Genomic DNA, 16,293 nt, shown 5'->3' with positions numbered 1-16,293 from the left:
ACGGAGGGTCGGTTGTCCATTTTTCATTGTTTACCGATGCTGTCATGCAAATCCGTGATTGTTCTGTTTAACTTCTTGGAAAAGCCAGCTAGCAAAGCAACGCGGAACTTAACGTTTCGCGCGCATTGGTGGACGTCACGAATCAAGTCACGTGACTTTGTCAGCCAATCCGGTTTGAACAAGGTCGACTTCTCGCTTCTACAGGTGTTACATTAGATTACGTTACCGTGTGATTTTGAGAAGTTTGACCTGTTATTAGAAAATGTAAAATTACCCAGGTCACCAAATAGTTCAGAGACAAAAATAGACATTTTAAATTTTTGAATAAAATAAATAAATTAGTAAATACATAAATAAATAAAATTTAAAACATAATTTTAGGTACTGTCAGAGGATTTCAATTCGAAATCCTCCATGTTTCAGGTGTTTCTAAAGGATGGACAGAGAATCCTGAGGACCAAAACTGAAAACCACTACAGCCTAAAACATGAGTGGTTTAAATCAGATTTAATGCCAGACAGTAAGAAAATATTCTGTATATTTTTATACACTGTATGTAAACATCTGGTTTTAACTATTGGATTCTTATACATTTTTGAAAATGAGTGTTATGAAGTAGCCAATTTATTAATTCCCATCCCATAAAGCATAGGACAATCCACCATGATTATTAACTCAATGTATGCTTGCCCTTTAAACTTTACCCCTAACCTCAAACAAAAGTGTTCACAATATAAAGATCAGGCTTTTGTCCCCATAAGGCCCCCATAAAGCCTATTGGTCTTGTTTTTTGATGAAATTATGACAGTACACTGGTCAACAAATGTGTGTTTGATTTTTAAAATTAAGGATATTGACTATAACTACTGCAAATGTGCTTCATCACCTTCAGCTTTAAGCTTTTAAGGAAAATTTCATTTGTTCTGCGATGACTCCATCCTACCTAAAGCTGAGCACATTTAGACTAATGCAATCTGAGCTTTTAATTCTCGCTTTTAGTTAACAATCAAAAATTATCATCCTTCTCACCTTTTGTTCGCAAACAAGCTTTGCTTTTAGCACTAACAGAGAAGCTGATTGGATCTGTGTAATACTCTCAATTTCTGAGGGAAAACAACAGCAGTAATTCCCTGAAGGCTTTTGTCCTTTTGTTTTTGACAGATACTTCAATTGGCGCCATATGACTCTGGGGAAAAGGTGACAAACATGTTGTTGCCTGTGTGCACGGGAAATTGTTTGTTTTCAGCAGCCACCAGGTTGAGCTAATACCTCACAGCCTTTTGGTAGATTAGACGCTTTGGGAGGCATCACGCTTTAGCCCTGCCCTCCACCTTTCCTACTGTCACTGACCTGTGGACCAATGGGAGAGCGGGAAGAAGGCATGTCCCTTAGCACCTTTCCCTCCTCCACTCTCTCCAGCTCCCCATCCGTGTCTCCCCTCATTCACAGAGGATCAAGCCTCCATAATCCCTGGATTTTATATCCACCAAAACAGCTTGGGCCCATCAGCAAATTGCAACGGCATATGGTATAGGTTTATGATTCATCTGGCACATGCATAGCAATGAGAGCCTCATCATCCGTGGGCAAACACCGGGAAAATATCATAATGTTAAACGATGCCAGCCATGGAGAGAAGTGGCACCAGGCTTGTGGGAGGGCTGTGTTTATTCGGCCCAGCGAGCACAGCAGCTCAGGTTGTAAACATCGGTGCAGATCCGCCGTCCGGAGGAGATTATGAGGCCGACATAAGGGAGAGGACAGTTCAAGAAGAAGGACAGACAGAGAGGACAGAAATCTGAAATTCACTAAATATGTAAAGAAGAAACCGAAACAAACTCCAGGTTCAGACATTTTTATAGGGTAAGAATGTCTGGCTGGAATCACAAAAATTAACACTGATCTCAAGCAAACATATTAAAAACAAAAACAAGTTGTGTAATATTCTAACCTGTGGATTTCGGTAGGATTTCAACCTTCAGTGGGCGACTTATTAGAATAAGTCGCCCACTGTTTTTGGGTGGATAAAGCTTATTTTGGAATAGATCCCACATGCCTCATCCACTCTGAGACTGGTATGTGTGGCTGCGTATGGAAACCCTTCTTGGACTATACTGAAGGACAGTTGTCCACCATCTTGTCTCAAGCACTTTTTAACTTTTAGACATGTACTATAAAATGATAAAATATGTAAACACCCCAATTTTCATTGGTTTCTTCTCTCTCTTGTTTTGTTTTTTTAAACAGTGATGCTGAGCTTTAGTTTTGTGTTTTGTTTTGTTCTTAAAATTTAAAATTTGTAATTGCATGTTTGGAAAAGAAAGAAAAAGATTTGCTCACTTCAGTTGTGGAAGTGCTTTTTAACACCTAACAATATAAAGATAGTGATATAAAGTCACTACACTCAAAATAAAGAAGGTATTGTTGTTGAACTGCTTGGCAAAATTGCTACTATTGACAACCAGGTTGAAATCAAATTCAAATAGACTTTCTGCAGGTCAGACACTTTTTTGGACCAACTAAAAGAAGAAAGAGATCCTAGATACAAATGGATGAAGTGAGTTTCTTCCATTGGTTGGCTGGACTTTGAATTTGAAAAAAGTTGAGGAAACAATGGTGGGATAAATCAGAACAAGACTGATGTATTATGCTGGTATCCTTTAGAAGGCAGTGCAAGAAGACTTTCAAAAATATTAATATAAATACCGTAAATACCTTCAAGATAATAGATGTGTCGTCTGCCGAAATTCACACAAAATAAACAGATTCCTGCACTTTTTTGAGTTTATTGCAAATTTCCTGAAAAAATGGACATTAGCTAATAGTTTAAGTCACTGCTAACTCCCACCTGCAGGTGGCAGTATTTCTGACTTATACTGCACTGCCGCCTCGGTCTTACTTGATGTAAAGCTTTAGTCTGTGTTTATATGGATAGTAACAAAAAACATCACACTTTCAGTCATACGTAAGCATAAATATAGCAACATTTCTTAAAAATATGTCTAAATTAACTCCACAAAAGAATGATTTTGACTGCAAAAAATAAAAATAATAATAAAAAATAATCAAAAATCCCCAAACCCAAGAGGTATTAATAAGTTTCAAAATATGTTCAGTATTATTTAATTTTGAACTTATTGAATGCAGACACAGCTACTTATTAATTTTCAACAGTTTTTTAATGGGTTTTATCAATGGATTCTGGCACAATCCGTGCTTTAAGAGCATTAATGATCGTCAGATGACTCAAAATGAAAAGGAGTTTGATACCTGCTGTAGGATGTGCACCAAATTATCAGAGACTGTAAGACACCCACAAACTGTCCACTAACAACAGCTCTAATTGTCTATTAAAAGCAAACTAAAACCATTTGGGCGTACAGACCAATTGCATGTTGGTTGAGCTCAACACCAGGCATGTGACCAGAAATACCACCTGCTGCTGTTTTATGCAGCAGCATGTCGTGGCTGTTGAACTGACCACGGATTCCCAGAAACATCGATCCTTTTTAAAGTGGAATGTGATGCCTGTTGATAAATTAAACCTTGGGGATCATTGGACTTTCCAACAAATCAACCAACACTTGGCTGAGGAAAAGATCTGGCAACATCGACTTCTCAGTCACCAGATTTTCAGTCTGATTTAAGCTCTTTGGTGGATATAAAATAAGAATCATCAGCAGTTCCTGAAAACATTTGTTAAAAGTTATAAAACTTAATGGCTGCTGCACGGGGCAGTAAAGTTGGAGGTTGTTAGGGACTAAATTTCAAAGTATAACTTATATTTGTATCAATTAAATTTTTCCTGTTTGGGTTTTTCTTATTGTCATATTCCTATGATGTGTTTTGAGATGACAGGGAAAGTATTTTTCATTGTAACTACATATGTTTAATTAATCAAACTTATTTGTACACTCTAAAAAGAAAATAGTTGAACCAACTCAATCGAATTGCTTCTATATGTAAGAAGTAATTCAATTAAGTTTATCCAACTTAATTTATTAAGTTTAACCAATTCATTATAATCATCCAACTCAATTTGTTAATTTTTTAAAATAAATTTATTAAGTATGATTAAGATAACATATTTAAGTCAGTCTTACTCAAATCATTTAGTTTATTTTAAAAAATGGACTGAATTTATATAGCACTTTTCCAGTCATTTTGACCACTCAAAGCGCTTTACACTAGAGTCACAATCACCCATTCACAGATCGGTTAAGTGCCTTGACAGAGGCACATCGACATGTGGCAAGAGGAAGCTGGAAGCAAACCGTCAACCTTCTGATCACGAGACAAATAATCTACCCACAGAGCCACGGTGAATCTGTCCCTGGTCAGCTTGAGTCATGGTGTCAGACGTGGGCTACAAATATGGTATTGAACTTAATTATTTCAAGTAAAGTCAAAGTGAAAACGTCATTTAAGGGAAAGATTTCTAACTTTTAAGTTAGAGTGTATTTAGAGGAAACTGTAAAAAGAGAATTATTGGTAGTATTAAAATATTTAGTTTGGAATTACTTAAAAGTTTGAGTTGACTTTATGTAGAATTAAGTCAAAGAGATTTTAAATGTTTATTAGAACAAAATAAATGATTTGAGTAAGAGTGACTTAAATTTGTCATGTTAAAGCCCTTTATGAATTAAGTTATAAAAACTTAGCAAATTGAGTTGGAAGGACTTAATGAACTGAGTTGGATGATCATAATAAATTGAGTTGGTCAGACATAGGATACAAAACTGGCATTGAACTCAATTGTTTCATCCATCCATCCATCCATCCATCCATCCATCCATCCATCCATCCATCCATTTTCTTCCTCTTATCCGGGGTCAGGTCGCGGGGGCAGCAGCTTCAGAAAGGAGGCCCAGACTTCCGCCTCCCCAGCCTCTTCCAGTTCCTCCAGGAACCCCAAGGCGTTCCCAGGCCAGCCGAGAGACATAGTCCCTCCAGCGTGTCCTGGGTCTTCCCCTACTCCCGGTGGGACATGACCACCTCACCAGGGAGGCGTCGGGCATCTGGTGAGGACCAGATGCCCGAGCCACCTCAACTGGCTCCTCTTGATGTGAAGGAGCAGCGGCTCTACTCTGAGTCCTTCCTGGATGGCCGAACTTCTCACCCTATCTCTAAGGGAGAGCCCAGCCACCCTGCGGAGGAAACCCATTTCGGCCGTTTGTAGCCGTGATCTCGTTCTTTCGATCATGACCCAAAGCTCATGATCATAGATGAGGGTGGGAACGTAGATCTCTTCACCATGACGGACTGGTGCAGCACCCGCTTCACGGCAGACGCTGCCCCAATCCGCCTGTCGATCTCCCGCTCCCTTCTTCCCTCATTCGTGAACAAGATCCCCAGATACTTAAATTCCTCCACTTGAGGCAGGACGACCCCCCTGACCCGGAGAAGGCACTCTACCCTTTTCCGGCTCAAGACCATGGCCTCGGATTCAGACTCGGCCGCGAACCGCTCCAGCAAGAGCTGCAGATCACGTTCTGATGAAGCCAACAGGACCACATCATCCGCAAAAAGCAGAGGTGCGATCCAAGGCCACCAAACCAGATCCCCTCAACACCTCGGCTGCGCCTAGAAATTCTGTCAATGAAAGTAATGAACAGAATCGGTGACAAAGGGCAGCCTTGGCGGAGTCCAACTCTCACCAGAAACGAGCCCGACTTACTGTCGGCAATGCTCCGGAAGAGCAGTGTGGTTTTCGTCCTGGTCGTGGAAAACTGGACCAGCTCTACACCCTCAGCAGGGTCCTAGAGGGGGCATGGGAGTTTGCCCAGCCAGTCTACATGTGTTTTGTGGACTTGGAGAAGACGTTCAACCGGGAGTATGGGGTACCGGGTACCTTTGATACGGGCTGTCAGGTCCCTGTATGACCGCTGTCAATTGTTTTAAGTAAAGTCAAAGTGAAAAGTTCCTTTAAGTTAAAGATTTGTAAGTTTTGAGTTAAATAAACACAAAAAGTAAGTTGTCATAGCAAAAGCAAAATAATTAAGTGAAATTAATGTAAATAAGTCCATAAGATGAACTGCAGCCCAAATACACTTTTTATAGTGTATAGCACAACAAGGCAGTTCAAAGTGCTTTCCATCATAAAAACACAGTCACAAAAATATAATTTTTATGACAGAACTACAACTCAACTGTCATTAATCTATAGAAACATATATTTTTCTACTCCTTTCATTAAAATAAACTGAAGCGCTGTGAAAACCTTGTCACCTAGCAACCCAAGTAGAGCTCCAGCACATTTAATCATCTAATTTTACCGCTGTCCAATGGCTGCTGGAAAAGACAAGAGTTTTGTTGTTGAGTTACCATTTAAGTCATTCTGCTGCATTCTCATTGGTTGTGCAGGAGGCTTCACTTCTGGTTTTCAAATATGTACAGTTGTGTAATTGCGCAGCCATTTCTACATTGGAGTGTAAATGTTGAATTGGGGGACGTGGCTAGCAGCTTATCTGGATTTAAAGTGACAAGACGCCCTAAAACAGCTCATTCTGAAAGGAGCTGAAAACAGTTAGAGATGAGAAGACTAAAATCTTATTATGTAAGAATGATGTTTTACAAAAAATGTAATGAACATATTTTGTATACCCGATACCAATCCTATCCTAACCTGTTCCACGAAGCATAATAGGTCACAGCTAAACACAGCACAGTAGTTTCAGTATAACAGAAATAAAACCACACTCCGTCATCATACCGTGGTGAACGTATTTTGACTGCACATTCTGTTACCATAGAAATCTGAAGCCCCTTTTCACCAGAGTTAACTCAGTTCTTATTAGCATCAGAGTTCCTCACAGCTTGTTCACCCACAGACATGATCCACTACATTAGCACCATTTCCAAACATCTGCTGGAGAAGTCAGAGGCGATCTGCTGCCTCCTCTGCTCGGGCCTCTTTGGAAATGTGACATGATTACACACAAACACCTCCAGCCAATGTTCCTTTCTGGCTTCATTAAAGACCGCTGCTGGCAAGGTGACTCGACCCAGGTCCACAGCCGCTCCTCCGCCCCCACTGGGTCAGCCCAGGCCCCCACAGCCCGCCGCCATTGGCTCAAAGGGTTGTCCATCAGCTGGGCCGCGGACCGCCTGCGTCGGCCCATGCTAACAGATGACAGCCATTATGTTTTGGGTTGATCATTAGCAGGCTCCAGACGGCCTGACGACCCCTCCGGCCCGACAGGTGAACTCGCCCAGCCGTCTGACTCCACGCATCGCCCCGCGGAGCTTCAGCACACATGTTGCGCCATCATTATTTCATACCTAGCAGCAGCGTCACTGAACTCAGATTCAGGTGCAAATGCAGTCTGCTTTAAAAGAAGAGGGGTTTATTCATGTGTAGCTGTAGGTGGGAGAGGAAACGCCGTGCATGTGCTACCCATCTGTTATTTTCACAATGAGTCTGGCTTTATTTCATGCAGGTAAAATGCACTAGAAACTATATTTCTGTTATTTACATAAAAGCAAACACAAAACGGAAACCTCTAAAAACGCACTGCAAAAACACAAAATCTTAGTATTTTGGTCCAGTTTCTAGTGAAAATATCTTAGTACATCTGAATTAAAATAAAACCAATTTATAAGTAACTTTTCAGCAAGATATAGGAGTCTACGTTGATAATTCCTTAATATTGATAAAGTATTGACAGATTATTTAATTTATGATATGAAAAAATGTCGTTATAAGTGAAATGATCTGCCAATAGAACTAGTACTTTTTAAAAAAATCAACATTTAGAGATTTTTTATAATAATAATCCAACAGTGAAATTAGGTTTTTTTTTTATCATTAAGGAATTAACTTAAAACAAGCTCCTATATCTTGTTTAGTTTCTTGTAAGACAGCTTTGTCTTGTTTCATTTGTTACACTAAAAGCTGGTAGGATTTTGTGTTTTTCCAGTGTAGTGAGAACCAGTCCAGACCACCAGGATTCAACTTAAAAACTTACCAATATCCTCAATAGCTGATTCAATGTTTTTTTTATTTTTTCACACTAAAAAGAAGTAAAAGAATAAGAAGAAGTAAAATGCCATTCATGTTGAGAGCAAGTGTTTTTTTCTGGCTAATCTGGGCTTTCTGGATTGACACGTATCGGTTTCCTCCGTCTTACTGTTGTCTAGAAATATCTGTAAACCGTCACAAATCGACAGCCTAATCATCTTACAGAGGTCCTAAATCTTTACCAGCACATACAGTATATTGGGCTTTAAAATTCACAGGAAGCTGGCGGGAAAGAGCATCAAGATAAAGCCCTGAAATCCCGAACCGTGGAGCTCTCCTAATCCCCCCACCTGCATTTCCACAGCCGTCGCCCCACAGCAGCCCCTCCGTATCGCCTGAGAGGGGATTTACTTGTAATGCTCTCAGAAATACAATGCATAAAATCGAGTGTCAACTCTAACAAGCTGTTCTCGGAGCGGCCTGTCTGCCCTCTGCATCTGACCGCACAGCGGTCGGCCATTTGATCCCACGGTTTCCCAAATCTCACAGACAACTGTGCAAATTGGGATAACCTGGGAAGCCAGACGAAGCTTTGGGAGGGGAAACAGCTGCATAAGCCCATTCCCTGCCTGCCACAGAAACTTTATCAGGGGAAGTGGAGGTTGAAATTTAATGGCGGCTAAGCAGCCTCCATCAACTTGTGAAAACAGAACCTTGTGGCGCAGCTCAGGGTGGATTTAGGAGTTTGCTTTGTGGTTTTCCCTTGTCGTAAAAATAGAAGAAAGTAAAGACTTTCTGGTTGTGTTGTGGTCATGTGATTCTTTATTCCTTCAGGGGGGAGAAGTTTCCAACTTTGCCTGATTTTTTTCCCCGCCATGTACGTCTTTTGTATCATATTTGTGAATTTTTCACTAAGAAAACTTTGCAGGGGAAAAAAAAGAGAAAATATTTGCAGCGCCTAAGCTTCTTTCAACACATAACATCTTTGGGGTAAGTCGACTCCTTTATTCTTTTCTCAGATGTCTTTTTCATCTCCAAACTATTCTGTTTGTTCTTGCATGGCGATGTGTCTCTTTGTACGGAGTGAATTTACATATTGCCTGACGTATAAGCTTGAGTGGCAGCATGGTATATGAACAGGCTCTGCTGTAAGGCAATTAAACAAACAAGCAACTTATTTGTTGAAATTAGAAAACAGTGAAAATGTGCGGTGAGCATTTTGGTGGGATAAACTGAGCTTCTCTGCAGTTCTGGAAAACTTTTAATGTTTTTCTGCTCATTTTTTGGACTCAGTGTTTTTATATCGCTGTTTAATGGACACATAAATGAAACTGAACAGTTGTTCTGTCTCTTGACAATAACAAATGTCCTTATATTAATAATGAAATCAACACCAAGTATTTAATATTTTGATAGAGTTAAACAAAAATGTAAACACATATACCCATATCTTATACTGCAAAAACATAAAATCTTACAAAGTATTTTTTTTCTATTTTTTAGTGTAAATATATTAGTTCACTTGAAATAAGACAAAACTAACTTATAAGTTGTTTTTCAGCTTAATTTAAGCCAATAATTCCTGAATACTGATGGAAAGTACAAGTTACACTGGCAGATAAGTTCACTTTTAAAAATTAATTTTACCCGGGTAAGAAGTGAAATGATCTGCCAATGCAACTAGTATTTTTTTAATTAGCAGTGTGCAGCAACAGGTGGGTGAGGGGCAATGTGTTTTCACTCTATGCTCTAACCAGCTGAAGAAAAGTCAAGATCTTTCCACTTTCTCTGGTGTCCCATTCACAGCATTTAAACAATTATAACAGAAGCTTTTTAACCATAAAACCTTGAAATGTGTTGTGCAGTTCATCTGGACACTGAACTCATTGGGCCAGTCGGAGCAGCAGAAATGTTTCTGCTTCGTTCTCCAGGATGACCAGTGGAAACAGAAACATTCTGACTTTCATGCCAAAATCCGTTTGTGTTTGTTACAACGAATTTATCATTAACAACATGAAGAGCAAAAGGTAGAAGTCAATATCAATAAAATAGATCCAGTTTAGGCCCTTTTTTCTACTTCTTATTTGCCACTGTTGCATTGCTTTGGTGTGGAGAGCTTTTAATAAGTGGTTTGAACACAAAAACAATAAGTTTGTAATTTATTGTTCTTTTACAGGTGGGACTTAAACTGATACATTCTCTTTAGCTTAATGAAGGTTTAATGTGTAAACAACACATTAAAGAACATTAGAGTGCTGATAAATGTACATTTGTCTTGAATTATATCAGATTAATAACAAGAATATAAAAGTGACGCAGCAGATCTGAAAACATTGCAGTTTGATATGTTTATTTTACTATTTTTCCCAGCAAAAACCAAATTAGTTAAATTTAATGTGACACCAACAATCAGTTTACCAACTCTTATCCAGATTAATGAAACTGTTTATGCAATTTCTAACATAGTGGGTTTTTTTGTTGTTCATTTAACTTATTACTTTTAAATTCCCTTGTCTGAATTTAATTTTTTTGAATGTAGGTTACAATAAATCTTAAAAACAACAACAACCAAACAGCAGATCCTACACATCCATTAATAGCTGCTTCATCTGAATCACACACTTTGCTTCAGTTCATACTGGAAGCATGAAAACTAAAGTCTTCCACTGAATATTTTCTTCCCTGCTGATCTGAGCTCAGGACTGATCAAAGCGAATCAAGTGAAATTTAACAAAGCTGAGATTTAAACAGGAAATTTGTGGTTTAGGTGAACTGGTCAGGTACAAGTAGGAAGTAAACTGTGAAAACAAACTGTCAGAATAAAAAATATTGAAATCATTTTAACTGCAGATGGATCATTTACAGTTTTATTTATCAGAACGTCACAATAACTGATCTCGGACAAACCACCTCCTCAGTAATCTGTAACTAAAACCTGCCAAAATGTTTGATTAAAGTCATTAAAATAAAGGCTGACAAGATTACAAACTGGACCAAATTTTAGAGCCTGACAGTTGTTGGATCATTGTGCTCCAAACAAACAAAAACAAAACAAAAAAAATAAAACTGTTTCTCAGAAAATAATCAAGGCAGATTTTCTTCACAACTCCACAGAGGCTTCGTCCTCCAACTGCTTATTTTCCCAGAACGACACATGAAATTCATCTTCCTCCTTTTTCTTTGTGAGGGATTAATACGATTAATTGTCTGTCTCTGGAAGTGCAACAATTTCAGAAGGAAGTATTAGAGCTGCTTTTATTTGACAAGCATACAAACGTATTTATTTCTACTTTTGTTAGACTTGTTGGCGTTAAATTCCTCTTAATGTGATGGTGGCCTGTGAAACTGATAAATACAAATAAGAAAATGACACAAAACAGTTAAATTATTTACACGTATTTCTGATTTTAATAAAAAATATTGATGTAGTGTCCTCATTTTGTTCTTTACTGGCTGAAATGGTCCAAACCGATCACTTAATGTTGAAAATATTAGTTATTTTATTTTTTCTGCCAAGTATCTCTACATATTGTCATTATCATTTTTCTTCCACCTTTTGAATTAAAACATTGAGCAGAGCGTTAACCCGTGGAGACGTTGCTGTTATTTCAGTTTTTAATCATGTATCTAAAGTTTGTTTTGTGAGACATATTTGTTTTAATTATGACAAATTTACTTGAATTTAAATATTAAATATTTATAGACATTTTAAATTGTGTGTATTGTTTATGTATTTTTGTATGAAAAAGCATTAACAGCAGTCTGCCAAAAGTAATTTGTAATACTGGAACGTGACTGTATTTTGGTTTGATTGTCAAATAATGTTTTTTAAATATTGTCATGTTTGAGATCACATAGATCCTCAATGCAAAAGCTTCAATATTTTACAAGTTTCCAGGTTGAAATGTTGATTGTGTGAGTTTTTTTAAATTATTACAACTACAAAGGTTTGATTTAAAAATTAAACAAGTTATGGGTTTTTAGTTTTAACCACAGAATTCAAAACAAATTAAACCTTAAAAATACAAAAAACAAATACCATGTTTTCAGTCATTTTTAAGACTCAATGTTTGGAGGAACTCAACATGATTTGATTCTAATTCTCTGACCTGAAAGCCCAGTTTTTTGGTGAGTGGTGGGATATGAATGCTGGGCTGCAGAGTGTCCAGTATGCAGGTGTGTGTAACGCAGACACACACCTGAGGTCGCGTGTTGTCACACTTTGCACCAGTACACATATTTCACTAAAAACTCGTTTTTAGGGCGATGGAAACCTCAGAGGGGTTCCGATTCGTTTTGTGCCTCTGGCAGCCGACTTCACCGGGGGAGAGGCTACACACTGTCCACTCCTCCATCCACACACACACACACACACACACACACACCATAATCACGTTCACTGTCGGGCCCTATAAATCTGTAAGGGCCCAATTAAAGATAGCCTTCAGCGTGTCCACCCCTACCAGCACACACGTGTTAATAAAAGCCACAGAAAAAACTCAACTCTCTGTTTGCTTTTTGCTGTTTGTGTATTTGACACAACAGATTTTAATAATAAAAAACAGTGTAAAACAGAAATAAGCTTTAAATACAATAATAAAACATTTAAAAGAAATAAAGAGAAACATGCTTTTTGGTGTTTCAGTCTGCAGCTCACACGTCCAACTTGTGTGACTCAAGTCTGAATTTTAAGGTGCTGAAAATACAAAAAGCTTCATTTTTACAGACAGAATGATCTTAAATTGATTAGTTATTGAGCTGGTTGGTGTGTAAAACTGTAAAAACAAACAAACATGCAATTCAATTTGAATTTAAGAAACATTGAAAATGTTGATTAAAAACCAGATGTACAGCATTTCAAACAAATACAGGTAAAAAAAATACAAAAATAATTGATTTTATTGTCACAATCAATTTAAAAAAAAATTCTATTGTTGTTTTTAATTTCCTATGAACAGCACTAGGTGTAACCAGGATGTGTAATAATGCGCTCAGAGGGTGACGTGTTGTGACTGCCATGTAAATACCTCATTAGTCCAGGTTAACAGCATTCCTGCGCTCTTAGTGGCAACATGAAGCAGACGCCGCCTACGTGTTCAAATTTCAGAAAGAGTCAGGCGCTCAACTAAATGTCAACCTGCAAAATTATGCAAGGAGCTAAAAGCGTTTAAATCAGGACAGAAATACCAGCGCACCCCGAGGATCGGACCTGGGATTATTCATGTCCGTCCAATCAGGACGGCGCCCAAACAAAGGAATAATTAGAGCGGGTTGGCCGCCCGACGCCCCGTCTCGCGTACTCCCGAATGTGAGACTCATTCCCCCTCAAACTTGATGGTTGTTGAACTTATTTTTAGTGTCATTTGATAAGCTTCCCTGCTTGCACGGAGACATCCCACTGACCCAGCCACTGGTCATTGTCTATACCGCTTCCCGTCAAAGCCGGCACGCTTTGTCAGGTTTCGACTCGAATATCCATTCTGCGTCTGAAGTACGGTATCCGAAGTGACTGGATCATTCGAGCCTTTTTCTTCAGCTGCCCCCTTTCCTCCCCCACAGTGTTTCCGCTCACACTAACATCATTTAGGATTGGCGTCATGACAGCGCGCTTGAGAAGTCTACAATAAATATAAATATATAACCCCAGATTTTTCAGGGGGGATATCAGGGTGGGAAGGGGGGCATCATTTCTGGAAATGAACAATACTTATCCGTCCGTCGCATCCGTTGCTTTGGGTTTGCGTTTTGGACATGGCGGACCGTTGCCACGGCGCCGTGTCCTCCTTTTTGTTGCACAGTTATAGGTCATTCAAAGTCAAAAAGGCATAAAAAAGAGACAGCCAAGTCTTCACAGGCTGCTGCTTGCTGTTGCCTTTAATTATTTTAATTAAACTTTGATATTCCGGCGCTGGGGGAACAGGCGAGTTGTGACGCAGGCGAAGGGAGTGCAGCTGCATCTGTAGCTTAAGTCCTAACTGATAGGCCTGTTTATCGGCCGTGATGTGCTACGCCTTACTGAGCAGAGAGCAGACTGAACCGAAAACACCAAGCGCCATGTCAAGGTCTGGAAGGCATCAATCCCTCAAACGTAGCTGGAGACGCGTCCCGCTCAGAAGGCTGTCCTGCGGTCCGATAACGCTCTATTAATTTCCTTGTCCCGAGCGCATAATGAAAGGAAGGTATCTGTAAGAACAACGACAAAAAAACTAAAGGGCAAAGTCTTGGTGCCTTCCAACACCTTGGGGCGTCCCGTCTACAATTTGTCATGCGTGTGCACTTCTCAGTGATAAAATGACAGGATAAGCCAGTCAGAGGGCAGCCGCCGGGCATCCAGCGCCGCTGAAGTTGGAGAAGAGTCGAGATGAGACATTGCCAAAAGGAAAACGGACTACTGCACTTCGGAGGCCCCGCTGGGATTATTCCGACTTCCACGCCAAAGGCAAACAGTCCCCTTCTTTCTTTTTTTATAGATAGTTTCCGTCTGTGTCCATGAAACCAGGCTTTTTTCAGAAGGCACAATATGGTCAGAATATGTTAAGCCTTTGGTGCACATGAAAAGCTAACACAGACTGAGTGCTGAGTTCTGAGGCGCTAGGTTTTTTTTCTTTTTTTATAAAAAACAAAAAAACAAAACAAAAAAAGAGATTCAGAATCAGGCAGTAAATAAGTTAGAGGTTAAAAATAACATTAAAACATTACATGTTTCAGCCGGTATGATGCAGAGATCTACGTGTGAGAACAAGAGAGGAAGCTCGGTGCAAAAAGTGACGGCCGGGGAAACGTGTAGTGGTTCCAGCTGCAAGAAACGTTGGCAAAACCAAAATAACCCTGAATTTGTTGTCTGGTCCGCAGCCATGAGCTCCGTTGCCGTCACACAGTGGTTCTGCTCGCCTGATGCGGAACACGGTTGAAATTAACACAGCGGCCCTGAAAAAGACAAAAACACAGCATTAAAAGTTTGGTTTCACTTTTTTAATGTTTATCCTAAAAACATTTTACGTAACTAACAGTTCAATTTGATCGACACAGCATTTGGTTCCTGATTTGTTTCAAAGATGAAGAAATAAAAGCATTAAAGTTGTGGTGGCAAACAGAATATTTCCATATTTATGGGAAATTCAGAGGCGATTTTCCCAAAAGCAAAAGTTCAAAGTAAAGCATCAACTTGTCAACTTGCTGCATTAATAACAGCCACAAAAAAAAAAAAAAAAAAAAAAAAAAAAAAAAACACAAAACAAAACAAAACAAAACGGTGGTTCCTGTAAAGTCCCGGCTCCTCCTGTTGTGTGTCTGAGGCTCCACCAACAGTAGGCCGACTGACACCAAGAGGGAGCTCTCACACAGCGAATCCTCCACTGCCTCACCACCACCACACCACACACACACACACACACACACACACACACACACACACACACACACACACGTGCCCCAAACCCGCTCCTGTCTTACTGTAACCTGATTTCAAACACGAACCCTAAATTAGATCCATTAATGCCCGTTTCAGGAACTAAGATGAGCTCACTGAATATTTTTGGAAGATGTGTAAAGAAAATGCAGCCAAATACTGAAATATGTGCAATTTATGTGGAATCAAAACACAAAATATGCAAAAAATATCTGGAATATTCAGAAATAACCTCAACTGTCAGGGTTCCTACACGGTTTTAATGGGTTGAGAAAATAATGAGGGAAAAAGAAAACCGTTTTTTTTATCTTCTCTTCTAAAGAGAATAAACTGGGAGGAGAGAAAATGGCTGCATTTCATCCATCAGTTTCTCATTTTTCAGTTTCTGAGAGCAAACTGTTACTTTACAGGAACTGTTAGTTAGCAGAGTCTCAGGTTTTGATTTGTGCACAGCCTGGTGATTTTTATAGTGTTTGAAACATACAATAAAATAACTTAGCTTTAATATACATGCACTGTGAAAAACGTTGAAAGGATCCAAAAATCAGTAGAAAATACACAAAATTTGAGTCCTGGAGCTGAAACTGTATTAGATTTAAACCAGGTTTATATAACTGGGTCTGAACTGCTTTGTGAAATGTCTTCAGGTGGCGACTGAAAGAAAATAACTCAGCTGAAGTGAAATAGAAAAAGCATGAATTTGACCAACATCCAGGTGAAATCTGACCATGAAGCTTCCTGGATCCAGACTGAACATTTAGACCAGATGAAGGTAGAAAAATAACTGCTTCAAATCATCCTTTACATCTTTAAGCAGAAACAACATCACCTTTAACAGAGATGAGCTCTAATCTGACTTTTCCTGAAGGTTTGGGTGAGTTTGAAACGTTTCGGTCTAATAAAGTGGGCTGACAGCTGAACAAAA

The 16,293-nt window shown here is 39.1% G+C and overlaps 1 protein-coding gene across 1 annotated transcript in view; it reads right to left on the bottom strand.

The window, feature by feature from the left end:
* Window positions 1-12,470: 12,470 nt before the first annotated feature.
* The window catches only part of antxr2a (ANTXR cell adhesion molecule 2a), an 80,564-nt gene continuing 76,741 nt past the window's right edge, over window positions 12,471-16,293 (bottom strand). The window contains exon 17 of the mRNA XM_014994658.2: window positions 12,471-14,887. Coding sequence (XP_014850144.1) covers window positions 14,831-14,887 — 57 coding nt within the window. The 3' untranslated portion in view covers window positions 12,471-14,830. The remainder of the gene's footprint in view (window positions 14,888-16,293) is intronic.

Source organism: Poecilia mexicana, unplaced genomic scaffold (genome assembly GCF_051168715.1).
Source record: "Poecilia mexicana isolate PSO_F unplaced genomic scaffold, ASM5116871v1 scaffold_9, whole genome shotgun sequence".
Taxonomy (NCBI): domain Eukaryota; kingdom Metazoa; phylum Chordata; class Actinopteri; order Cyprinodontiformes; family Poeciliidae; genus Poecilia; species Poecilia mexicana.
Note: the sequence above shows the minus strand (reverse complement) of the source record. Positions and strands in the feature narration are given on the sequence as shown.